Genomic DNA, 27,973 nt, shown 5'->3' on the forward strand with positions numbered 1-27,973 from the left:
AGAGCAAAAAAATCAGATTTGTGCCACTTCAACTTGGTAATGTGAACATAGCCAATGTGACTCAGGTCGGATTTGAAAAGATCAGATTTGTGTGTCCGCACAGCCCTGAAAACATCAAGGCAAAAAACGGATTTGTGCCACTTCAGCCTGGTAATGTGAACGTAGCCTTTGTTAGTACTCAATGGATCCAGTTTCTCCCATATTCAGTGTTTGTTTAATAACAAAAAAAGCATCCTGACCAATCACAGATGTTCTTTGGGTGTTTGAATCAAGGCATTTACATGACCCAACAAACATAAAAAATTTGGAAATAATATGCAGTCCAGTCCATAAATATGTTATATGAAGGGTTCACTAATGTGTGTTCTATATTTTAAAATGTATATTGCAACTGCATGGTACATTGTCAGTATCAAGTTACTACTGCCCTAATTCTCCCTCTACACCTAATACTGTTCAGCCCTAGTTCAGAATTTGCTTTTAATATTCTAGGTAACATCAACATATCTGCTCAGAGACACTTAACACATTTTTAAGTGTAAACGAATTTCAAACTGAGCACAAACTAGACTTGAAAGAACCAGCAGGCCCGGTCACACTTGTAGCAGAACAGCTTTCACTGGCCAGGAACAATCAAAGAACAGCCTTCCTTTAGATGCTTTAAATCATTACCTTCTTCTTCAATTGAAAAAAAGAACAGCACAATCCTCTTCAATGTGTAGGAACAACAAAGCTGGAAAATCAGACTCCGTTTCACTTAAAATGAAGATCCAAAATTACCAACTTGGGTCGGAAATCAACCAAGTCTTAACACTGAGGCACAAAGCCCAGACCTCAGCCTCTAATCTCCACCTCAAACACAGGTTAACTTCCACAGTTCCATAGTAGACTGAGAATAATAAAACATCAACAGGAGCAAAAAATGTGCAGATGCTTCAGTGTTAGGACATAAAAAAATCAATCAAGTTCTTCATTGCTGCATGACACAAAGGTTTCTAATAAACGTCAAGAAACCCATTTAAGAAAAAGAACAAAAAGTTTGTTATGAAAATCTTACATAATAAAAACAGTGATTCTAGACATTATTAATACTGCGTTTCACTAGATGGCAATTGTTTTTTTTAGTCTTATAAAAAGGACATCACTACGAAAAATGCATCAGCCTTTTAAAATATGCAGCGCTTCAATATAAAGTGCTTCATTACATTGTTATTTCTTTTTTTTACAGTTTCTTATTAAAATACTGTATTCCCTGGAGTGAAACCATAGTAAACATGTTACACATTGGTAAAAATAAACATTTTGGAATGTCTTTAAAAAGTCCCATGGGCTGCTTTTGGTCAAGCTGAACTTGTTCCAGGAGCCTAAGAGGAAAGAAGTGATTTCAATTTTATTACAACCCTGTCATTCAAACACTGGGAAAAAATAGCCAGAAAAAACAGGGGAGACAAAAAGTTACTTAGAAATGACAAAGAATGGAAATGTGTTAAAGCTAGAGATGGCACCGTTGCGATACGGGACAATATCGGTATCAGTAGAAAATCCTGGATCGGATGTCGGACAAAAAAATTAATCCGATCCTGTGACAAACCTGGGCTGTTATGTTGTTAGCTGTGTATTTCTTCCTGTAAGGTAGTAGGGTTCTTGAGCATTTTGAGTATAATACTTCAGATGGCCAACTTATGTGAAATGCATCAATTGAAAATAGCTAATCTTAAAGGGGAATTTCTGCATAATTTACTTATTAAGATTAAGGTACAACTTGCAGAGTCAGCACTGTTCACAGTGGTGGTGGTAGGAACCAGACGTCTGAACAGCTTAAAGCTGAAACATTTTTTTAAAAACCAGACATCTGAAGCCTTTGACGTCACTGAAAGCTCCCCCACAGAAAGTTATTCCATAAAATGGTTACAAACACACTGACTGGTGTCTGAGACACTGCTTTACAATAGTTTTGAGAAAAGGTTTTGGCTTAAAACATATTTTTTAAGGACCCACAAAGCATAATGGTACATGACCGATGTTGTAAGGCAAATAAGTACCCAAAGAAACTTTATTTTTTCAGATTTACCACTATTTTATCATTATCAACATTGCATATAAAAGACACGTGTAGGCTCATTGGTCATTTTGGATAGTTAATAAAATGAGTATTTATGCTTTGTGGATGTCATGAGCTCTGGTTCTACTCACCACCACTGTAAAGAAAATCTTACTCAACCTCCCTGAATAACTTTGTCTACAGTGCAGTGATTGAATTATGCAGAACTGTATAAAAATTGGAGGAATTTGAAGAAAAATATCAGATTGTATTGATGAAGGTTTTGATATTGGAAAATAAAAAGTGGTACTGTGCCATCTCTAGTTACAAGTGATGAAATGTGACCAAGAAAAGAAACAAAGTGGACAACAAGGTCAATAATGACTGCCAAAGAAACCAGAGGGCATGCCAGGACAGAAAGTAGCAAAGTGCAGACAGGCTGTCTTAAGACCAGAAGGCAGCCAGCTAAAAGCTCACCAACATTTACACTAAACCAGGAGAAAAGATTCAATCTGTCAGCAATTTGTCCAGCTGAGCATTATTTATACTCTGTCAGAAGTGCTATCTATCTTTACACACAAGACTAGTGTTGCTTTTCACAGCCTTTCACAGCATCGAATGGAAATCTGGCACTTTCACAGGATCCAGAAATTCAAGTGGGAAACATAACAAAACGAAAAGAAATTCCCCAAAGCAATTTGTAACCATACTTATTTCAATAGTAACCAGTGCAGAACCAAGTAGTAGTGCAGTTAATGATAGCACCCGCGGGGCTGGAGCGTGACTCAAAGCCATCACGGCGGGGAATGTGTACGCTGCCTAAGCTTTTAAAACCTCTTTCCCCTCCCTCCTCCTGTTCATTCCATCCGCATTTCCAGCCTGGCAGTTCCATCCCCTGCATGGCCAAGCTCATCCTGTTCTCCAAAAGCAACACGGTGATGATAAGGCCTCAGAAAAAAAAAATTATTTACACAGCTGCACTTTGGGTTCAAGACAGCCAGGAGTAAAAAAAAAAGTCAGGCAAGAATGACAACAAAAATGAAAAAGAATCCAGCATGTAGAAAAATACTCTGTTAGTGCAACGTGCAGAGTGAAGGAGGAATGGATGAAGGGATAGATGGAGGGTGACTGTTAGTCAGCATGCAGTGGTGATGGGCGTGTGCTGAAGCAGTGTGAGCAGCAGGAAGAGTGTGGAGGTGGGCAGGCACACACAGAGGAAGATGATCATGTCCTGACTGAAGCACACGACGAGCGCATGCTCAGACACCACCCAGTCCAGCAGCACACACAGCAGCAGGTAGTAGAGCAGAAACTCCTGCAGAGCCTCCCACTCCAGCCCTGCCGCACCCCCCACAGGGCCACTCACCATGGCCTTCATCTCCGTCAGCTCCGCCTCCTCGCGGGCACGGGACCGCTTGCTCCGCCCCCGTTCTGCCGGGGCCACTGACTTCCTGCTGTTCTCCACAAACTCCTGAGGGAGGGAAGCAGACAGATTCAGTACAACTAGATTAATCACAGTAGCGTTACAGAATTTTTTTATTTAAATAAACAGCAAATTTAGGTCTTTGATAATTAAATTAGTTGCTCAGATTTTTGGTGTTTTCATCTTTGAGAGACAGGAGAAAATTAAGCTCCATTCTCACTTCAGACAACTCAGTACTATGGCTCTGAAAGGATGTGTTGCTGTTAAGAAGCTGTTTTAGTGAAAAGGAAATAGACAAAAAGGACAAATATTTGAGAATCAAAGAAGCTGCTGGTGCTTTTCAAACAATGGACTGTCCAGTCCAGAGTCCAGACCTCAACATCACTGAATGTGTGCAAATTTCTTTGAGAAAATGAAAGCTAGTATCATGAAAGAATGGGAGCTGTAATAAAGGCAAAGAGTGGACACACCAAATACTGAGAAATGTGATATTAAATTTCATTTTTGAGGGTTTTGTAATATACGTTTTCTGTGTTTTTCCTGATGCTACAAAATCAGTACCTCGTATTTAATGGCCATTTTGACTGTAAATGAAATAAGTAAAGGGCGATCTCTGACTTTTGCGCAGTACTGTATATATATATATATATATATATATATATATATATATATTCATTTTTTGTATTCACTGTGATTTTTAAAATAATTATGCATACAGATACTAGCTCACCCCCTGCATGCATTTGACAGCACCATGTATGCACGACAACCGGTAACTTGGATGGTAAAAATAAATCTATCATCTGCCCTGAAAAAAATGGAACACAAAAGAAAAAGAAGGTGTTTTTTTGATGTTCCCACATCCCACAAAGACACATGGAGCTGGCAACGTCAGCAGGAGTTCTTGAACACAAGGATGAAGCCAAATGCATTCTATGGGATCCACAGTCACCAGATCTAAAAAGCACTGAATCTTTACAGTAAGTTCTTGAGTGCAGAGTGTCAGATATTTTCACTGCATTCATCTCCTAATTGCTGTAATGAAACATCTTTTGATGGTACGCTAGAGCACATCACAGGTCATTTAACCTGGGGCTTTTCAATCAGAATCAATCAGGTCTTTCAGCATCACATACCCTCACCCAGGCAACCTAGCTAAGCTTGATCAAGCCTCAGCTTGTGACCTCATTCATCTCTCAAAGGGCTGAGGGCTTTTCTTCTTTTCTTGAAGAACGGTCCAATGCGCACACACAGTTCTGGCCTTGCATGACAGCATTCCAAGAAGGATTGAAGCTGTTCTGAAGGGAAAGGGTGGTCCTATTCCCTGGCTGTGCCTTCTTTGCTGTAATTTATGAACTAGATTCTAACTAGATTTAAGTCATACAAGTTCAGATGAATTCAGCAATTTACATCTTGTACATATTCAACATTTCATCTACGAATATTCAAAAGGTTGTAATCATTTGCTTATTCACAACCACTCGGAAATGCAGCTTCATCACACTTCCACATAAAAAATCCTCTTTTCAACAGCCCTTACTATTGACTGCACAGAGCATTACAGTTTAGCTCTGTTTATTCAAGGTTGAGCATTGCATAAAAGGACGCCTTTATAAATTCCTAAATACCTAACAAAAGAAAACTCTTTCAAGAACAAAAGTTTGATGTTACCCTCAGAAGGTATCTAGGACACCATCTGAATCTTAAAATATCTGTTCTGTATCCAAGACAGCAGAGACTTTGGAATCTGCAAGATACAAAAACCTGCTACTGTGAGTGCTGCATATTTCAGCTAAACTCGTACCTTCTTATCTGTGAGACAGACAATTAAATTTTTCTCATTTAAAAAACCAAAACATTTAAGAAAATATTACACTGAAGTTAATTAATCGACAAGAACAGCCACCGAATTCTAGTTCAATCATTTAATTTCAGTGCAGATGTTTCAAGTAATTAGTTAGGAGGAAAACTCCAGCTAAAACAAAAAATGTAACCATTGCTACAGCTGTTGTAAACATGCATACTTGCATCCTACAGTGGTGTGACAGTAGTCTTTAGAGTGAGATTTTCACATTTAAAGACTAGAAAGCCCCCTTCTGATAATGGATCCTGAAGGTGGGAGGAACTTCTAAAAAACTACAACTGATTTATGTTGGATTTTGGGGGCAGGCTGTTCTGATTTTTGTTGTTGTTGTTAGCTGGTGAATGCAAATGGAAGGCAGACATCTAATGTCACTGCTATGAAGCTTATTGCAGCCTTATAACTGTAGCAACTGTCTTCAAATCATTATTACAATGTAGGGAAAGTAATACTAAAATGACATAAATGAGAAGGTTTAGCAAGGTAGCTGTCTATCTAGATATCTTACCACAGTCTGGCTCTCTTTTCTGTCTGAGGGTGTAAAACATTTTTCACTGGTAATCATTTTGCACTGAATAAAAATATAATCAGTACTTTTACAATTTTGTTTGACACTAGAATTAAAAGTTGTAATGTTGATTTAAATTATTAACCTATAGCTCAGTGGATAAGCTACCAGTCAGGATTAGTTGACATCACAGGGATTCCCAATGCTTGTATGGTGTATTTTCATGGTGCATGCTGGGTACTCTAGTGAAAGAATACTGATGAACAGAAGAATAATAAAAAAACCTTTGAATTCTTTCAAACTGGCGAAGCTGCATAACACAGCAAATAACGTATCAAAGTTTAGGCTGGAATGCTTCTTTAAATTACAAAAATTATAATTCGACCAAACCTGACCACTGACTTACCATAAGGGCCTTGTCCATGTAGAACTCCTTGCCAGGCGTGCCGTCGTTGTATTTGGTGTCGATGGCAAAGCAAAGGAAGAGAACGTCCACCACGATCTCGAAGATGGACAGGAAGCAGTGGGCCACCAGGAAGGCGAACAGACACACGATAATGAGCGGCAGCACCCATTCCGTGTAGTCCCTCTGATAGTTCAGTGCCAGCACCCCCGCAAACGCTGTGCATGTCACAATCAGGACCTACACACAAACACATTTACTAATTTCCAGCAATATTATAATTCCCTTAATGCTTCTCTTAATGATGCAGCGGCCTTACAGTTAAAAAAACACATATGCATGCTTCTAATCATGTATAATTTTTGCATTTTATTGTGAGGTTAGGAATGATGACCATGATGTACAAACCTTTTGTTATAAAAATTGGGTAAATTTGATGGAAGTCAAACTAGATTTAAATTGAGTGAAGACACAAACTGAGCTCCTAGTGTTCTCACCTTGCCCAAGAAGAGCACAAAGTCTCCCACGGTGTTGATGGCTGCCACCCTCAGAGCATTTTCTACTAGAATCACAAAGGCATCCCGCGCCGACGTACAGAAACTGGTGCTGTTGATGGCCGTTGCTGCATACGCATTCTGGACAGGAGGTGAACAGACACAGCAGAGTGTTTTAAAGAAAGGCTTGGTTGAAAGTCAACATAATGTCAGCCATACATATTCATAGATCTATTAACATGATACCAAGGCAATATAATTTTCTATTGCAAAGGCAGTGGCTGTACAGTTATACGAAGTGTATTAAAGCACCAACTAGTTTAAGATTTTATACTTTAAACAAGATTTGGTTTCAGAGTGCATTTTCTATATCTGTCCAGTCACTGCTTGTACTGTAGGTAGCTGTTTGAAAAACACATTCCACAATAAATTAACACAACCCACTGTATGGGAAAATTTCCCGTGGTACCTGGTTCAGATAATTGAGGCACTTCTCCAAACACCACAGGCAGCAAATACATGCCTTCAGCAAACAGCGCGCACATGCGTTCTCCTGTTGGAGATGAACAGAGACTGAGTAACAATAACAAAACACACACACACACTTCCTTACAGCACTTCACATAAGGTACTGTGCAAAAGTCAGAAATCACCTCCCATTTATTTAACGTCCGGTCAAAACATCCATCAAGTACAAGTTATTCATTTTTCTGGAAATATTTCTGAGGATATTGGATAGAAAATAATGTACTTGCTTAAGGAAGGGGAAAGTCAAAGAAAAATAAATGAAAAAATGTGAGTTGCCAAAACTGGAGTTAAAAAAATATTACAAAGTAAAGAAAAATGGAACTCTCTACAACCGTACAAAACCTGGTAGACCACCAAAACTATCGCCATCAGATAAACAGTTTTTAAAGCTTTCATCTTTGAGGAGAAAATCAAGCTCCACTCTTGCTTCAGATCTGAAACAATCTACAAGTGTTTCTGTCCATCCTTCCACTGTAAGAAGACAACTTAACACTATGAGTCTGTAAGCATGTGTAGCTGTGAAGAAGCCCTTACTGAGAAAAGGAAATTTGCACATCAAATAAAGAATCTGCTGGTGGTCTCAGAACAATGTACTGGTAAACCCCAGAGCCCAGACCTTAACATCACTGAATGTGTTTGGGATTACTTGGATCGTGAAAAGCAGAAAGCTGAAAAATTTAAAACAAAAGTCACAAAAAAAATACAAGCTGTAGCAAAAGCGAAATACAAAAAAAAAAATATTATATTCAGTTGTTGAGGCTTCTGTTTAATTTTCAGTGAAATAGGTTTTCTGCTTTTTCTTGATGCTGAAAATGAATGACTTGCACTAAATGGCCTTTTGACTGAAAATTCAATGGTCTTTAACTTTTGCACAGTACTGTACCTCACATTCCATCATGTTCACATACTTCATCTGTGTCATAATCTGATCCAGAATTAAAAGATAATTTCTTAACTTTTTTTTTATTAAAAGATGACAAGAACAGGACATTAAATGTCTGAAAATCTGCAGACACCTGCTCATTCAACATTTCTTCTGAAATCAAGGATATCAATAGGGAGTTTATATTCCAAGCTCAACAGCTCAGTGGCATTGGACATTGGACATGACCTTAAGCTTGTGTGGCTGCCCAGAGCATGCCATTTTACGGACAATGATTTTCTATGAAGATTATACAGTGCGATGCAACTGAACAACTGTTTCAGGCAACAAGTACACCTTTCAGCAGCTGAATTCACTATTAGAATAGGGGTCTTACTAGGGGTCCATATGTATTTTTCCACTATTTATGTCCCTATATGTTGAGAGTTGGGATGGAGGAAAAACGTGGACCGTCTAGAGGCCCAAAGTACCAGTTTGAGAACCACTAGTTTAGACTAAAAGAGAAACATTTTTAAGTGTTCATAGGCCAACCAGATCTGAATGACCAGAATCTTTTGTCTAGAGAGCTGAGCATTTTGTGCTGACCTTTCCTTTGAGCTGGTTGTAGATGTACATGAGTATGAGGCGTGGGATCTTGACCAGGGTGATGATGAAAGAGCCCTTGGCCACAGTGCCCAGGTGATAACGCATCAAACGCAACACAGATGACAGGATGGGAGTCAGAGGGAGTTTGTTCTTGTCCCTACAAACAGTCAGAGGAGTTATTTTCAACCATGCATCAAATGATGGCATCAATCTAAGAGCTGGAGAAGGAAATTAACATAAAGAATAATGTGCCAAGACAAAACTGCACAACAGCCTATCAGACATACGTTACTTGGCTGGCTGTTTCTGAGGCTTGGTTTAAATATTAAAGGCCCACAACAAGCACAGAGTTTCCTAACAGAAACCCATTTTAGTGGGTGTGGCCTTACAGAGTTGTTTTCATTTGAAAGTGTTTTTTTGAGTTTATTTTGAAAAATGGTCTCTCCACTGATTGCTAGTTGAGGATTTATTTGTTACAGAATTAAAGAGGCACTGCACTGTTGCTACCCAGACCTGGTGAAGTAGTATGTGACCACAGCTCCAGCTACAGTCATCTGCTGACACGCCAAGATGAATTCGCTGATCCAGATGAGACCCACAGCATGGTACCAGGTCAGATACTGCAGGGGACCACTCAGCCTGAACTCCGTCAGTCCTGTCTCCTCGTTCTTCTCAGGAATCCCTGCAACCACAGACAGAAGGAGATAAGAGATGAAGTTTGAGAACACCACCTACACTCCCACTGACGTTTGACTTGACTGCATTTCCCAAAATAGTGAGGTGATAACAAAAGGGAATTCCGTCTAGATCTCATCTATTTTGAGGTGAGATGTGGGCTTATTAGATCATGTGAAATATCCTGTAACACTGTCAGATTGCAGCTCCTACACTGTATGATGAGACAATGTTTTAACTTTAAAAAAGCAAGTAACCTGGTTGCCTTAAATTTTGAGTTCACTCAAAATGTTGCCACGGCTGTTCAACAGCTGTATTATTAGGCATGAGCACACTTTCAGCAAGGCAGGTAATGCAGTAATGCTTGTTGTGCCACTGGCCAGGCAAACATTGCTCTTAGCATGTTTGGGTATTTTTGCTATAGGTTCCATACATAGCATTTTAGTAGCCTATAAACTTGTATCTGTCCACAAAAAACACTATTTTTAATGGGCAAGGGATTAACAATAACTTTTTCTCCAGCCTGCCTGGCAAGCAGACTCAAAGATTACTGTCCCGAACAGAGATCACACTGTCTCAAACAAATTTTTGCTTTGAAAACTATTTTTCAAATATAAATAAGTACACTTACACACATTACTTCAGGGCAAGACCTTTATTCTTAAGCTATTATTATAATTACTATTACTACTATGGTTGCTATATTTACTTTTATTGGATACAAAACTGGAGTTGTGTCATGAAGCATGAAGTTATCTATACTGGGGTGGGCAATATGACGAGTCCAACTTGATAGCCATCCATTGGTGATTCTCAATACCATCATCAACTGGCTCAAGCCTGGTGAGATGTGCTAAGAGTATGTGCTGAGTATCTAATGCTGTTCTAACGCCCTTTGGAAATATTAACACATAAATATCAAAATTCCTCTCATGATACTGGCATTTTACACAGTCAGGCACAAAAAGGGCCACCATCATCAGAAGGATCTGTGAAGGTTAACAAATGTCACCTCCCTCCAGGCGGTTTTTAAACTCAGGCTAAGGTAGACACTACAGTTCGACTGATATCAACATTTTGCGGGCCAATACTAATATCAATATTAAGGGGCTAAAAATTGTAACAGACAATAAAATTGGGCAATTTTATATTCATTTATTAAACAAAAAAATTCTAGCTGATACATATACTGCAGCACTGGGTGTGGAGCTAACTAGAGTTCTTTGTGGAATGTGTTTGTCGTTTTAAGTAAGACAGTGTTTTATGTTCAAATTTCCAATTCAGCTTGTTTTGCTGTGTTCTAGTGAAACAGCAGATCCCTCCCACATTCAAAAAAGCCAATAAATATAAGTACTGTATAGATGATATTTTAACAGCTGTTGATAACACTGTGGGTTGTCAATATTGGCTAACTGGTACATTGGTGGTGTTCAAGTAGTCACTGTCCAACAACAAATATTTTCACCCCAAAAATGTAAATTATTATTTTCCAATGGTCCTTCCTGACAAAGAAGGCCAAGAGCAGGCCGAGACCTCACCAGTGGTTCCGAGGAAGAGGAGCACCAAGATCCAGTAGACCCAGAAGAGGAACAGGGCAAGGAAGGTGCAGAAAGGCTGCAGTACGAGCAGAGGCAGGTGGATAAACACCTTCCCAGCCACGTGGAACAGAGCAATAGTCAGAGCTACTCGCTTCCTCATAAACAACATCAGCAGCAGCAGAATCACCTGAGAGGGAGAGAGAGAGAGAGAGAGAGCGAGCGAGAGAGGGAGAGAAAGAAACAGAGAGACAGTATGAAAAGGAAAGGGGTAAGGAAACCCAAGTAACAGGAAGGAGGGAGAAAGAGGGAAGCAAAAAGAAAAAAATGAAAAAAGAGTTAGACAGAGAGAGAACAAGAGAAGAAAGAGAGGGAGAAAGAGGGAGGCAAAAAGAAAAAGAGGAAGACAGAGAGAGAACAAGAGAAGAAAGAAGAGATGGAAGAGAGAAAGAGAGGTGAAGAGAAAGAGAAGAATAAGGAGAGAGGTGGAGAGAAAAAAACATGAAAAAGGAGAGACAGAAATAGTGAGAGAGAGTGAGAGAGAACAAGAGAAAAAAAGAGGAGGTGAGAGAGAGGGAGAGAGACAAAAAGAAAAACAGAGTGGGAGACAAAGAAAGAGAGTGAGAGAGAGGAGACAGATAGAGCGAGACAAAGATAGAAAAAGAAAAAGGTAGAGAGAAAAGAGAATAACAGAAGGACAGAGAGAGACAGAGAGAGAGAGAAAGAGAGAGAGAGAAAGAGAAAGAGAGAGAGAGAGAGAGAGAGAGAGAGAGAGAGATGGAGACAGAGAGAAAGAATACAGAAATATACAGAGGGGGAAGAAAAAAAGAAAACATTGGAAAGAGACCTACAGTTTCCTCCAAGAACTTAAAGAATGTATTACTGTTTGAGTGCTCCACTTTAAGACTGCATGGATATTGTGATACTGTGTTCAGGATCAGCAACGAGTTCATATTCCATATTCATTATTTATACATCCTCTCAGCTTCAATCTCTCACTCTCTCTCTGTGACTCACCGTGAACACAGTTGCTGAGATGGCATAGACCAGGAGGGCTTGCATGTGGTCTTTGGAAGCCTCTGTTTCCCCATTCGTTTCTTTTACTTCCTTTAAATCTTTAGCCACAGTCTCGTTCATCGTCAGTCTGTGGTCTATATATAACCACCACAGAACGCCGGTGCCTCCTACAAACACACAACACGCACCTTCAGATTTTCACACATTCACTGGAATTATCAAGCCACATCTAAAATCAGCCCCATACACGCAAAAACACAGTTATCAAGAACTGCTAACTGATTTTAACAGATAGATGTTTGGAAGGAGCTACAGCACATGATTCTAACAGTTTAGCCAAGGTAATTCAAATTCACTGCAGGCACTCGACACAAATACAGACTGTTCCAAATGGACATTTTCCAGCCCGAAAGAGCCCCACTCAGAGCTTGAGACCAGAAGAGAGATGGGCAGGAAGAAGAGACTTGCCTAGAGAGCCCAGCACCACGATAACAGTGAGAATCCACACCAGGACAGCAGAGATGTAGCGTATGATCACCATCAGAATCATGGAGAGCACTGCAGTGTACACACAGTCCACACATGCATGTTAGAGAAAGATTCAGAGACTCATAGAAATACTTACAACTGAGTACCAACAGACCTTTACTCATATTAGTAATGAAAAGCCTTCTTCTTTAAATCACTGCTACAGTGTTGTAGCTCCCTGTTTATGCTGTTACTTTTATATCTTATTATCTACAAGTTGTATGTACTTAAGTCTCCACAGAACACAGGCAAAGCTGAAATAGAAGTAATACCTCAAATCTAAAGAAAATTTGACATTAGTGCTGATCTACTGCTGTTAAAGGTAACCAGTACAAGAGTCCAAATCTCATCTGGGGGCACAGAATCAGAGCCAATCAACACACATTTTAATAGATAGGTATCAGGTATATTAAGTCTGATCAAATTCCAATCATTTGTTAATTTCCTTTTACTCCATTTCACTTTTGTTTACACGATAAACTGGCCAAACTGTATGCATAGTGATTGACTGCATTTAGCCAAGGAGTAACGGTGCATTCAAAGCCCAGAAAAAGGAATAGGCTACTTCACATGTGTTAGTGCAATTTGAATATGAAAGTATTTTATTCAAGATACCATAAAGTACTCTAAAAAACAACACAGATTAAAGTGGGTTACATTTTACTGTATGTAAAGATGAATTCCACTGACTTTTCCGAATTTCGGCATAATTAAATGGTTAAGACGTAATTAAACTCATTCAGAGTGGTTCGATACAAAATGCTCCATTCTAGAGAAACTTATCGAATCAGAATTGTTCACAGTGGTATTGACACAACAACCAGACATCCAAAGAGTTTAATGCCTCTAAAATCTACCACAGAAAGCTTTGACGCGAAGCGGTTACAAATATGCTGAATGATGCCCGAGACATTATTTCATGATAAGTTTTGGCATAAAATTAGTTTTTTTTAATCCATTCATGATGGACAGGTACATGCAGGGAGTTGTAAGGAAAAAACCTTTTTTACTACTGTATTTCACTACTGTCAATATTACATGTAAAAACTCAGAAGACACAAGCAGATTTACAGGTCATTCAGTTAAATGACTATATTTGTGTTGTAGACATCAGTTAAGTTTATCAACCCAAATCACTTCACCAATCAAAACCGAATGACTTTGTTCACATCTTAACCGCTAAATTTTGAAAAACTGGTGGAATCCTTCTTTTCCAACCTTAAATTTGACAGGGTTTTACTTTTTGAAGAGTAAGTATCTGTGTTATCTACAAAAATATAAATATCAGATCAGACTCTATATTTGCAGGTAACTCAAAATTAGCTGACTCAAAATGTAGAGACTCAGAATCAGAGAAAAATCTGAACCGGGACATCCCTAGAAAAAAATCATCATTCATATCATTGAGTCACGTCACTGGGCCTGCCTGAACTCCACTTGCACTAGTATTAATATTCTGGTCTCATCCTGGTGTGACAGGGCCATGTTCCAGCAGCAGAAAGACAGTGAATGCAGTTACCTAACGCTAACAGACAGAGCCCAACAATGATCTCTTTACTGGCCACCACCCCAGCGATCAGTCTGTGGAGCACTGTGTTATCACTGACAAACGTCACCACCGCTTCAGCAAACTTAGAATAGCAGGAGATGTCCACAGGCGTGCAACGGTTAAACAACGGCAGAGCTTTACTGCAGAGAGAGAAGACAGGACAGTGCAGAGTAAGCAGAAGAGGAGACTGAGGCAGGTTTGTCTTTAAGAGAAGCGAAATGAGAGTTTTACCTCTGTGGAACTGGAAGTTTGGGACACTTGTCATAGCGCTCTGGAAGGCTCGGGTACTTATGGCCAGCTAGCTCATAGGAACAGAGCTCTGAGCCTGAAATACAAAAAGAGAGGGCAGAGAATGATAGAAAGGCAGGTGTGGTAAAATCAAGAGCAAATGGACCAATCAACCTAAGTATATATACAGAATAAAACTGATAAGATCCTGAAGCCTCATTTATAAACAGAATATCAGCTTAAATTTGATCCCAAGATTCTCAACAGTTTCTTAAGAATGATTTATAAGAACAGTGTTCATGAATTATAAACTATAATGTCTGTAGCACACTGAGACTGCCACAAGGAAGCTTTCATGTGTACGGGCTAAGCATATTTAACAATAGGAACCAGACATCCAAAGCATTTATACCTCTAAAAGCTACCTCTCAGAAAGTTATTACACAACATGATTATGAATATGCTGCCTGACGCCTGAGACTTTGTTTTAGAGTGGTTTTGAGGTTTGGCAGTTGTTTTTAAATCCATGCAGAGAACAGCGTTACATGCAGGCAAAATAGTGCCCGATAAATGTGGTCTTTTTAGGAAAGAAAAAGACCACTATTTTATAATTGCTAACATTAAACATGAATAACCTCAGCACTTTTTCTGAGGCCCCTGGTTTTTCAAAAACTATGAATCTTAGCTATAATCTTTGCTACATATAATCTACAATCTACATGCTACAATCTAAAGTATAATTAAGCATTAATCTTAATCATGTATGCAGCAATCAATACAGAATCTGGATATGAATGACTGTACAGCACAGAGGTTTTGTAATTTGGAAGTAATAGTTCAGTCAAAATCATCTAGTCGCCATTAACATTATGCCAGCAACAACATGCTAATTATTGGCTATAAAGGTTGCATTATTAATCGTATTTCTATAATTATCGTGATACGAGTTTTCACAACAAACATATTGTTAAGAGCAGTGACAGAAAGGATCAAATAACCTTACACATACAGTATCAAATTGACATAATTAGATTAGTGGGACTCAAGTAACTTATTCATTTGGCTAAATGACCAGTTGCAAAATCCTCATGTGCACATCTCAAAAACTACTCGATCCTGAACTACTAGTCTGTAAAAATTCTTTAAATGTGATGATAACTCTCACTCTTAGGGACGTTTGTAAAATGAATGACTGTATGGTAAAATGTATGAAGCTGTAAAGACTACTGTCACAACAAACATGCATCATCACCTTTTTAAGGAATTAAACAAATATTTATTTGCTTTGGTAGTGAAAATAAAAATAAACATATTTATTTGTCGAATAGAGAAAGCTGTTGAGGGAATCCTGACCATTTTAAACTGAAGCAGCTTATGAAACTCACTCACGTCATAGGCTACAAATTCTCCACAAGGTTTTGCATAGGTCTTCATAGGTTTTGCATTATTTGCTATTTGTTTAGGAGAGTTGAATTAGATTTCTGTTTGCACAGCAAACAAAAAGCCAGTAATTGTGGCACATCCATTAAGAGGCACGCTATTTTGATAATAATTTATCGCTTCTCATATCATCGTTGTGATATCCAACAGCTTTACCGAACATACTGAACGTTTTATGTCCAAATCACACAGACCTGGCAGCTACTAGCTTGCATTCATCATTACCCAAATTAGCATGTCTAGTCAAATGTTTTCATTAAGGACTTCTACAAGTTCTCTACTAATGCTCATTGCACAGAAATGCCTTTAGGAATCTCAAACTCAAAGGATGCCAATCATGTTTTTTGCTCATGGTTGCATGTGTTGACAATTGTAGCCTGCCTTAAAGATATATGACCTTTACATGCTGATGTTAAAAGCCAAGCCAAAGTGCCCACTGACCCAAATCAACACAGATCAACAGCAATATGATAAACTATTTATAGAGAAACAAAGAAACACGTCAATCATGTCTGTCTTGGTGTCAGAGCCTACAGGGCTGAACCACTGGACTGTAAACAACAAACTTGCTGCAGGAGAGAGGGTCAATAGAGTCTTTGTTCAGTCAGCACACTCCTGTGTGTGTGTGTGTGTGCGTTAGGTGCTGAGATTGCGCGTATGCGTAAGCGCCCCTGAATGGAGATACAGTGTGAAGGAAGACAATATGCAAGGGTCACCACTGCACTCATAAGAAAAGTCTTTGTTTCGACAGCGGACGAAGCTGCAGTCAACGATTCACTGTCGTGACGTGATGGTGGCATCTGTGATGATGACCTGCAGCAATGTCCTTGACCAGCAGTTAAGTGCAGGCTGTTATCCAAGGAACACCACATTCATTGCTGAAGCTTTCATGTTTGCGCTCTGAATGGGTGCCCATTTGGGTAACCATTTATCTATTGCTACTACATTTGTTGTGAGGCCTTCTGATCATGTACCTTGAAGGTGGGAGGAACTTTTGAAAAACTACAAGCACTCTGGAGTGGAATCTTGAGGCCAGGCTGTTGGGATTTTTTTGCTGCTAGGCAACTGACACACAAGGAAGCCAGACAGCTAACCAATAGTATAGACAGCATCCCAATGGTTTATGATGTAGTTGCGTAATGCAAATTGTAGTGAGAGAACACTGATGGATGAAATCACAAAGAAAGATATTGGTTAATGTAAATACATCTGTCCAATGACAGGCTCATTTCTTTTCTTTTTCTATATGCACTGATGTATATTAATTGTCAAATCTTATTCTTCATTTACATTGTTCTTGTTGCGTTATTGTTTTGCCATGCGCCGATGACCAGAGGAGGACCAGAGGAGGATGGTTTCCCCTTCTGGTGGAGCTTTTCCTGCCACTGTTGCCCTTGGCTTGATAATTTGGGGCATGGACGTAGATTTTTGGAAAGTCGCTTTGTGACAACATCCCATGTAAAAAGCACTATACTAAAATAAATCTTGAATTGAACTGAAATAAAAAAAATGATGAATTCTGTCAAACTGATGAGGCTGAGCAATGCACAAGAATATTACATAAAATGAGAAAAACATATTAAATTCTAGCTTTAGGCTGAAATGCCACTTTTAGACCTTGCTTTTTACCTAGGCCTTTAGTTAACTAAAGATATATTTCTTTTATTGTGTTTTATGAAATTAATTGTATTGTGTAATTTATTTATTATAAAATGTCCATCTTTGACTTTCTTTATCTATTGTTTTTCTGGTACCTTTATGTTATCCCATTTTTTATTTTTGGCATTAATTTCCCCCTCCCTTGTAAATTGTTTTATTTTTGTGAAGCACGTTTAGTGTTTGCATGAAAAGTGATATATAAATAAGCAATTTGTTAATATTATTATTATTATTGTTGTTACAATTATTATTATTTTCTAGGCCTATATGCACTGACAACACGCTGAACAGCAAATAAGAACTATTTGTACTGTCTGCATGTTCAAACATGTATTAGATGGTAATGGCACTGAGCTTATGATAACATAAAATCACAACATATTGTTTATTTGTATTTCTTCTAGTGATATTTTTGTAACGAATTAATGCTTATTGCCCTAAAACTTAGCTTCACATCTCATTTTCTCAGATGGCCTAAGACTTTTTCTCACAGTATTTTCAGTATTTCAAAGTACAATAAAACCTGTGATGTCAACCTTCATTAAAGTCAGTGTGTATGGCTGATATAAATGCACAGTTACCATCACATAAGCCACACCTTAGTACCTCAAAGAGATTCAGTGCATCATAGTGCTTTTTGCTTTAAGGATGACTGTTTTTGCACACATCACCTTTATAGCAGGGGACTGGATGTGCTTTCATTTTGAATGACTGCAGCATTTACTTGACTTATAAACCCTGGTGCAGTAGCTTCCATCATACCTAAAACCATTAATACACATATTTACAATCATATTGGTTATAGTGCTCTATAAACGTGTGTTTGTAACTGAGGAAATTATTTTTCTACTTATACTTAGTCTTCGCTTCATTGTAAACAACAACCGACTTTAGTCTCAGCTGATTTAATGCAAGGACTGGCTCAGTATGTGAATCTTGATGCTAAACGCTGCCTCTGGAGTGCTTGGTTTGTGTTGGTATCCAGTGAATCATGAGGCTTCCTTTGAGAAGTATGATGGGTCTAACTGAGTGACTCACCGTTGATCATGGCAAAGCGCCGTAGGTCCCCATACGTCTTCATCTCCTCAGTGGGACACTGTGACACACAGAGGGCCATCGACTTAATCTTCCTCTGAACAATGTCTATGTTGCAGGGATCCAGGAAGAACACATATCTGTAAATATAAAGTCAGATGAATTATTTTTCTAATACAATATATTTCAACCCCTTAAACACAAAGGGAGAGTTTTCCAGACAATGCAGCCTAGTCTTGGACTAAAAAGAATTTCCAAAGGTGATTCACTACTGATACAATAATCTATTAGAAGATTAAGCATAATCCAGACCTGAGAAACTGGCCTTAAGGGTCTGTATTTGGGCAATTCAATTATTCACTCTCAACTACATTACACACATATACCTTTTATAGAAGTTGCTGAAATATTTACAGTAGTTACCAAAGTATTAAGATTAATAACTATGTAATAATTATCTGAATAAAATATACCACATTTAGCGTTGCTACCAACACCAAGGGCCACGGGTTATCCGATATCCAAACTGATAAACAAAATCAGAAAAGAAAAGAAAGAACCTATTCAAATTGACAAGAATCGATGTATCTCAGCTGAATAGATCAGGCACCAAAATAGAGCGTAGAATGCAGTCCTCAGCATTGTGTGATAAAAATCGTCACTAGGCAGCACATATTTTCATCCCAGGAGCACTGGCTCACCCCAGTTTTTTGGCAGAGAGGTGAAGCAATGGCTTGTTTCTACACTTGGCTTGTTACTAGCCAAGCTCTCCATCGTGACCGTGGCCTTGCCTTGGTCTTTCATAAGATGTGGAGTGGGCACTGCGCCCACACGGAGCCGTGAGGCCCATTGTCCTGTATACTCAGCACAAAAGCAGCCTGTCAGACGCTGAAGACACATGCGACTGCCGAGAAGGAGAAAACGAGACCAAGAAAGAGAGCTCGAAAGCTAAAACAGGGCTGTCAACACTGTTGTGCCGAAGAGGTTTGATGCGTGGCTGAGATGAGATGAAGTACTCTGCCCACAGACCCTTTGTGTTCTCTCTGGCTTTTCTGAATGCACGTCAGACTCACCAAAACCTGTACCAGACTTCTACTGACCTGCAGTCCAAATAATCCACAAGCAAACAATTAAAACATCTTACTCACAGTGAAAGACAGCTGTTGACCTACTCATGCTCCACCCACAACGTCGTCGTCATTGTCAGGTTGAACAAGGTTTAAAGAACACTGGCAAAAATTCCATTTAACCTAATGATAAAGTGTAGCACACTTTGTTTAGAGTCGCTACATATCATAGAATTTCCACTTTAAAATGCTACACTACTGAGCTGGCCTATGTTGTGGTATGTAATTTAAACCAGGTAAAGTTGATGTTAACTTGATTACACAACAAAAACATTTGAACTGTCCTAAGCATGACCTTTAACACGCATACAAAATGACTATCATGAAAATTAGTGATAAGCAATAATATCAGAATGATATTACCAGATATTTATATACCACTGGACAGACTTTTAGATTTTACCACCATGTCAAAGTGATATCTGATGATGTATTTATTCCAGTCCAGAAGAGCAGAATGTTTAGATGATGCTGAGCTACTGTGCTACAATGTTTGCTTCTTCTTCTCTGTTCTGTGGTTTACTTTGTAAACCTATAGAAATAAATGTTATATTTCTCTGTAATGCTTATTCAGGCAGACAGTCCATATTTCTATATTTTACACATGTTTATGTAATGGCATTGTTATCTGCATCAGCAGATATGTCTGTGAAAAAATATTGGATGTTGGCATCAGCCCACTATTTCCATATCAGTGCATCCCGACTAAAAATAACAACACACTGTAAATATAGATATTTTGACAAAAACTCACATGCTTATTATTAGTTTAAATGTGATTTTCACTGTGGACACCTTACAGTGGTAAAGGTAATCAATGTAACCCTCAGGAGTCTATAATTATCACTGCATTTTCCTGTGCTATCTACATATAATAAAATAATAAGATATTAAATTACATAGCTAGTTATGTAAATGAATTACATTTACATTCAATTTGCATTCTGCATAGACAGGTTTGAATCCACACTTCCAACTGTTGTCTGTTGGTTTCAATGTAGAACAATGACGAAACACGTGGTAGAAGTGTTTTTTTTTTGCAAAACAAAAAAAAACACAAAAAGCAAAAAAAGTTCTGCACTATCAACAGAATTTCTCTGTTTGTGTCAGTGAGCTATGAGTGAGAAGTTATTAAAAATGGCATAATTTTTTGGTCATTGCTGCTGATAACTGCAACTTCTATTAAAGAACTGTTAGAGCTAGAGACAAACAGATACATTGAAATAGAGAAATTATAAACATTTTAAAAAATTTTAAACATTTTTATAAACATAAATTATAAACATAAATTATAAACATTTTAAAACATATCAAACTATGATTTTTTTTGATCATTTTGTTTTATATTTGTAGTCTTTATATCTGGATTCACCACACATTCCTTGTTTGTGAGGAAATACTTTCATAATTCACTGCTCTGTTTCTAAGAGTTTTTTCATCACATAAGAAAAACCAGTAACAGTTGTAGGTGGTCAGGGTATCACATGGGCAGTGTCACGGACAGCATTAAAAACCGAATGAATGAAGTTGTGTTAATCTGTGCAAACTAAATTAACTTAAACCATCTATAAGCCTTAGCTATTCAGTTTTCTCTGTCTGTTGATCCTATAACCACCAATTACACCTCCAGTGTTTATTTTACTCAACAATGGCTTCCCACTTACTGTGTTCAATAGCAACACCACCAACCTTCCTCAGGCAAGCGCTGCTGTGTGGGAGAGTGGACAGCAGTGCTGTTTGCCATGACCATGAAACAGAAATCATCTGACCATTACAGAGTTACTTCATACAATAAAATCAGTAACACCATGAGCAATGAGAGTGAGAGAGAGTGAGAGAGAGAGAGAGAGAAAGAGATGGAGTGAATTGACAGCTGTGCAGACCCTAATTGAATCCCGTGGCAGCTGTCGGCTCAGCGGAGTCCTACATCAGGTATTTGCATTCGCCCCGGTGAGCTGTCATTCACTCAGCCCTCCCCTCAGCAGTGGGCCTGCTACCTGCTGGCCCTCTCTCACCTCGTTATCTGCACTATCAGAAACCAGCAGCACTAACACTACTCCTGAAGCACCAGATACAGGAGCCCAGCACACTGTCCACTGCTGCTGCTGCCTGAGGCAAGGGTCCTGTCAGTAAGACACACTATAGACTATAAACCATTTCTATGATTATTCCTATAATAGATCAGTTCTATATTCTACTTTTATTATTGACTTATCTTTTATCTATTATTGTTAATGACTGCAACTAAAGATTATTTCTATAATAGATTAATCTAATGATAATCATTGACAAATCTATTGACCATTACTGTTACTGACTGCACCTGGTTATTTCTATAATTGATTAATCTGTTAGCTATTATTAAAAACTATTGCTGACTCACTGTTGACTAACGTACTATTATTGTTACTGACAGCATGTGATTATTTCTACACTTCACACATTTATCAACTATAATTAACTAATTGTTGACTACTTATTGATTATTACTGTTATTGACTGCAACTAATGGTTTTTATATAGTCGATTAAATCAGTCTATCGACTACTATTATTGACTAATTGTTGACTAATCTCTTGACTTATTTATGACTGCAACAAACAATTATTTCGATAATCGATTAATCTGTTGATCATTGTTAAAAATGATTGACAAACTACTGACTAATCTATTGATTACTATTATTATTGACTACAACTAACAATTATTCTCATAATCAACTAATCAAACCATTAGTGCTTTTGCTGTGTTTTCTCACATTTCCCAGCACCACTATAATTTAAAGTCCTGCCTGTGGAGCAAGAGCTTTCTTCTCTTTTTGGAACAAAACCAAAGAAGCCATAGCACCTCCTGTGCTTCTTGCAGCATACTGTAATCAAAACAACTGCATATATCACAAGGAATATTATAACGCATTGTAGAGGGTTTTAGATGCATTTTTTTATTAACAATACAAACAAATAATCGTTGTAGTGGCACTAGGGACCGTGTAGGGAGACAGGACTCTACAGGCAAAAAGTATGTTGCCCACTTGAAGTCCATTCAAAAGTAGCTGTAAATTCTGGTAAAATTCAATGAGCATTTCTAATACATTGGGCTCTAAATATGTGCTGAAGAGAGTGCTAAAATGCTAAGCGCTTTCCTCTGCACTGTGTACTGTCAGGCAGCTAGCGCTGAAATTAATTGGCTAATTCACAGTTGTCTCTAGGTGTATTTATAACTTAATGATAGTAGCTTCTTGGCATCACAACCAGTGGTTCCAGACTGTCCCAGAACTAGGCTAAACTTAATCATGGCCATCTTAATCAAATCAGCTCAAGTTAGCAATATCTGCAGTTTCACTTCATTTTAATCAAACAGGTCCTTGGTCAGGTATCAAATATTTCTAACAATGCCTACAATTGCTACCTAATGTGGTAATTACAGAGTGAGTCAGGAAAACCCAGAGGACCGAAAGGTCTCCAGAGCAGCAGTGGATGAGTTAAAGCTGGAAAATGCTCCCGTATAAAAGATGACATTCATAAACCTGAATGCCAAGTTTGATTTGGCCAACGTGATTTCGGTTGTATGAGTCAGCAAAGAACTTTGGGGAGTGAAGAATGAAATTCATTAAGGAAAACCTGGATCTCTACCTTGCTGACTATTGCTGATAGGAAAGATCTTGTGTGGGGCTACAGGGAATGACACAGACAGACAGTGCTTCTAATACGGTGTGGCTCCTTTCTATTACTATGAGTCATGCAAGAGGAAAAAAGTAAAAAAAATGTTTTTTTATACACAAATAAAAACAGAAGTCTACATGGTGGTGAAATTAGCACATATAAATCACCTATAATGTTAACAAGAACGTTAATATTCAGGTTATGTGCTAATTACCGAATCAATTTTACACATAAGACATTAAAGCAATGCAATACAAACAAAACAAAAATCTGTTTCCTACCTACCAAGGCTGCGTCACCAAAAAAGGAATACTTCCATCTAGATATTTTTCAAGCTGTTAAATAAACTCATCACCAGTGAAAACACCTCTAATTAATCACTCAGCTTCTGCCAAGTCACATCTCCAAACTCCTGGCAAAGTGGCGAAGTGGAGAGCACACTTAAGCCCAACCACACTGACAGTGGAGAAAGTCATTTGACATCGATGCAAATGAAAGGGCCAGAAAAACCTGTCATTCCCCCACCGGCTGGCAGGCATTAAGCAGCATGCGGGGTGTGACAGTGGCCTCCTTCAGGGTCTTTCTGAATTATTAAAGCCTCTGTGTGGTACTGCCAGGTCTCTGACGTCTAAAGGTGAAGCCACAGCTGCCTGACATGTGCATTGATGTGATAATCGAAGAGCACAGAGCTGTTCCCCTGTGCTGCCCGTGCCCTTGTCGGTGCACAGAGAGTGGATGCTTGAGAAAGCAGAATATGTGGACGGAGGAAAAAAGAAAATAAAAGAAAAGAAAGAGAAAGAGCGCTGACTCACTTCCTGTCCGTATGGTCCAGGCCGCTCAGCTTGACCCCTTCGATGGCCTCGTTGCGCTGACCACAAGTGTTCCCGTAGCTGTCATATCCAAACACCAGCCTCGCTGCGCCTCCCGTCACTATGGTGTACCCACAGATAGCACCCTATGACAGGCAAACTCACAGTCAGCATTCAGCAAAGACAACAAGTACAAATCAGTGGAAGAATCAAAATCAAGCTGGTCGGCGTAAAGCGAATCTTATTCTTCGTATGTAGACGTGCACAACCAACAATTAGAGCCTCTCTCAATATTCACCCACAGTATTCTCTGGGTATCATAATTGTTTTTTTTTTAAAATACAGAGCAAATTTGATGTAGACGTAGTCTTTGTCTTCCAACCTATTACATGACACAGCAGTATTGTGAAAATGTTTAATTTTTATGCATTTATGCATTAAACCACTGCTGTCACAAAGGAAGACTACTGGAGATAAGCATCCAGTGAGCAGTGGAATATATTTAAACTAAATGAGATGTTCTGTCTATGATTTATGAGGTGGTAAACAGACTGTGGTAAATGCCTCTCTAGGTCACATATAAAAAGAGATCCTTTCAAACAGCTTGCACAGCAGTAACCATTCTGCAGAGAGAGATGATGCTCTAAAGCGATTAATAAATAATGACTACGTACTTGCACGCGAGTTTGGGAAAGCAATATAAAATCACACATGATCATATAATGGTACAAAGATCTAACGTGGCCTTTCCTTAATCTCAACTCTACAGTTCCTACATGCGGATTAACATATTCATTTTGAAACATTTGTAATGCTGCATATGCAGTAGCCCCATAAAGTATTTGGGCACTTTAACCATTTAACAATAAGTAAACTTTAATGAAGTTCTTTAGGCTACAAAATGTTTAAATGATATTTCTGAGAAAGACACTTTTAGCACTCTCTCTTACTGATAGTAGAGTCTTTGTTAGGAGAAAGCCTGGAGAAGAAATCCAGCAAGACTGTACTAAGAGTACTGTAAAGCACAGAGGAGGAAATGTCAACGTCCTGGGCTGTTTTTTTTTTTTTTACAGTGATGTCAATAAGCTTGTGTTAACTGATGGGATCAAGTGTGCAAAAATATTCTGGATGGAAAAACATAATTGCTCAAACTATCATGATCCAAAACACACCAGCCACCTTCCGAAAGGAATACTTTGCCAAAAAGAAAATTCCGGTTTAAAATAAGTGCCACTGAGTTTGATATTGAGCGTCCTAACACAATGAACTTAATACATTTTAAGTATGGTGCAAATGTCCAAATACTTTTTGGGACACTTGTGTAGCTGACGTTACATGTTGAAAAGCCGTTATCAGAAACACAATACAAACTTGTGAACAGAGTGACAGCTGTCAATACTGTCCAGCACTGCTACTTCAGGCCAGTGACACTCAAGCCACTGCATGTTCAGCTTACCATTCCCACGCAGAAGAGCGTGAAGAGCAGAAACCATGGCAAATCCGTACAGCTTCGGTCCTCCAGGGGTTTCCATTCTCGTTTTGCCCTCTAAAACGCAGAAATGCAATGTCATCCGAGTCAGGTGTCCTCACATTACTTATTGGCTTACACAAAAGCAGCCTACTGCTTACTTCAACGTCTTGTCTAAGTGACAGTTAGCCTGAATGGGCATAATGAATTCACACTAATTCAAAACAATAAGAGGCGTAGTTAGCTGTCCACAGTCAGACAGTATGCATTCATGAAACATGGCATGTTTTGATGGGGTTTAGTTGGACATGCACCTTCTTTGTAGTCAAGCTAACATGAACTGAACACGTATGCTTTATCCGTATGGAGGAGGGATCCCAGTGCAAATCCCCGCAGCCTCAACATGCTTAGCCCGGCTTTATGGACAGCTAGCTGGGTGCACATTACGCGCATCAGTGCGCCTCAGAAACAAAATACACAGCAACCAGAGCTGCGATACAACCAAGCCTAAGGAGACGAAAACCCACGAGGCTGAAGTTGTCTTCCTATTCGCCAGCTTCTTTTTCCGATTTTCCCGTTCCACCTTAAATGGTGCAGCGGTTATATTCTGGCGCTTCAAACGTTATAATAACTGCTGCACCATTTAAGGTGGAACGGGAAAATTCGAAAAAGAAGCTGGCGAATAAGAAGCTGACTTCAGCTTCGTACCAAACCCTGAGCTTCAAACGGTATGCATCGACATGCGAAGACGGATGGAAGGATGGAGGGAGGTGGGGGTATAAACAACAGGATTACACGTTTTACAGCAACACATCCGCAAATAGTAAAGACCTCGGCCGCGAACGCGGAGGATAAAGCGACAAAAGCAACCTTTTTCTTTGCTGAGCTCGTCAGGCGGGCCGTCGAGGGTGGAGGAGGAGGACGCGGGTCTCTTACCTCCGCGCTGCCGCAGCATCCCATTGCAGGCGAGAGGTTTAGATCCGCAAAGAACTAACGGCTACACCAGGGGAGAAAAACAATAACGTTAACCCCAACTTGCAGGGAGTTGACGGTGTTTGTTGTTGTTGTTTGATTTTTCTTCCACCCTGCATGAACACTACGACGACAGAGCCATCAGACCGCGGGCGCTAACGGACTCCCCCGTGATCGCGACATGCTAACTAACGGCTCTCCTCGCTCCGGGGGGAAGAGGGATTACTACTTTAGGGTTTTATGGCGCTGCACTTCCTGGAGGATCCTGGAGGAGCAGGTGTAGCCGGAAAAGGAACAGGCGGGCCTCATCGTCCACTCACACGGCGAGCTGGAATGGTGGGACGTTGGCGGAGGCCGCCAAGTTTGAAATACCGTAACGGTTAGGCGTCCTAAGCCGAGCTAGCTGCTAAACTCGGTACACTGACATTCCCTGTTTGAAAAAGATACTGGCCGAGTCTGGTTCTATTAAACAGCACACACTGTTTTGGTATCAGCTCGGTTTCTTGTCCAGAGTTCGGTTCGCGAGCTGTTTTTCTGTTGTAGTTTCAGAAGAGAGCCACTTCAATGCAGTCAGTGCTGAGTGGGCGTGGCAAAAAACTACATCGCCCATGATACACCGCTCACTCACTGAAGCTTGCGCTGTTTTTTTATCCTATTACTCTGCGATTAACCTGTAGTTGAGGCAACTAAAACGATGCAATAGCCTTTCGAGTAGTGGTCATTTTTTCATGGTATTAAAAAACGAAACTAAAAAAATCCCCAAAATGAAACAAGCTAAAATAAAATACATTAGAAATAAAAAAATACACTCTCGGCTTAGCAGCAGAATCCGCACATGAATCCACCCTCATTATCATCATCACCACTAGCTAGCTCAATCCCTCCCCCTCCGGAGGTTCACACGGTACGTCATGGGGCGCGCACCGACTTCTTTTGTTGTTGTCTAAGAAAAGCAAAAAACTAAGGGCAGCCTACAGATTAATGAATAAGTAATAACTGATAACAGTCTGTTGTACCAAGCAGCTTGTCCGTACACCTGCCTTATAACTAGTTCAAGATTCAATATTCTTGAAGGCCAGCCACTTGTAAGGCCAGCCACTTGTCCGTCAGCTTGTCAGTTTGTCCGTACACCTGCCTTACATCTAGTTACATGTTACATCTGGTTTAGGAGCCTCCACTCCCTTAGCTGAAGACTTCTAACACATGGACTGAAAGAAGACCCCCACTAGCTGACAGTAGCTAAACTACTCGAATCTACTCACAACCACAACAGCTCCAGCACTTCATCTTCAGCAGTAGCTGTGATGAATTCACTGCTCTGATGTTCTGTTTTTAACCCCTTACCAATTTTCCTTTCTACCACTGGTTTGCAACTTATCTGTATTTCCGTGAATCATCAAAGTAGTTAATCCACCTTTCTCCACCTGGTCCTCGGCTGAAAGGAGCCTGATGTTGACCTTCTCTTCTCGCTCATCTTCTGCAGTGTGCAGCATTACGTGTGAACTACAGCAACAGCATGGAGCTGCCAAGCTGCGATACAGAA

At 39.4% G+C, this 27,973-nt stretch overlaps 1 protein-coding gene across 3 annotated transcripts; it reads right to left on the bottom strand.

The window, feature by feature from the left end:
* Nucleotides 1-1,153: 1,153 nt before the first annotated feature.
* slc44a1b (solute carrier family 44 member 1b) lies at nt 1,154-27,973 on the bottom strand. 3 transcript variants are annotated; one of them, XM_036575750.1, is made up of 16 exons: nt 27,845-27,970; nt 25,447-25,536; nt 23,994-24,136; nt 18,396-18,532; nt 14,262-14,355; nt 14,001-14,170; nt 12,422-12,511; nt 11,954-12,120; nt 10,940-11,126; nt 9,240-9,408; nt 8,727-8,883; nt 7,200-7,283; nt 6,734-6,871; nt 6,240-6,476; nt 3,408-3,512; nt 1,154-1,364 (listed from the first exon to the last, which is right to left on the bottom strand). In XM_036575750.1, exons 1-16 carry the CDS (start codon nt 27,902-27,904, stop codon nt 1,341-1,343), a joined length of 2,052 nt encoding a protein of 683 aa, XP_036431643.1. In that variant the 5' UTR covers nt 27,905-27,970; the 3' UTR covers nt 1,154-1,340. The 3 variants fall into 3 exon arrangements, with proteins under 3 accessions (XP_036431643.1, XP_036431644.1, XP_036431642.1); XM_036575751.1 differs by lacking the exon at nt 27,845-27,970 and adding an exon at nt 26,395-26,944; XM_036575749.1 differs by lacking the exon at nt 1,154-1,364 and having other exon boundaries at nt 1,873-3,512; nt 27,845-27,973.

This window comes from Colossoma macropomum, unplaced genomic scaffold (assembly GCF_904425465.1).
Source record: "Colossoma macropomum unplaced genomic scaffold, Colossoma_macropomum, whole genome shotgun sequence".
NCBI classification, from domain to species: Eukaryota; Metazoa; Chordata; class Actinopteri; order Characiformes; family Serrasalmidae; genus Colossoma; species Colossoma macropomum.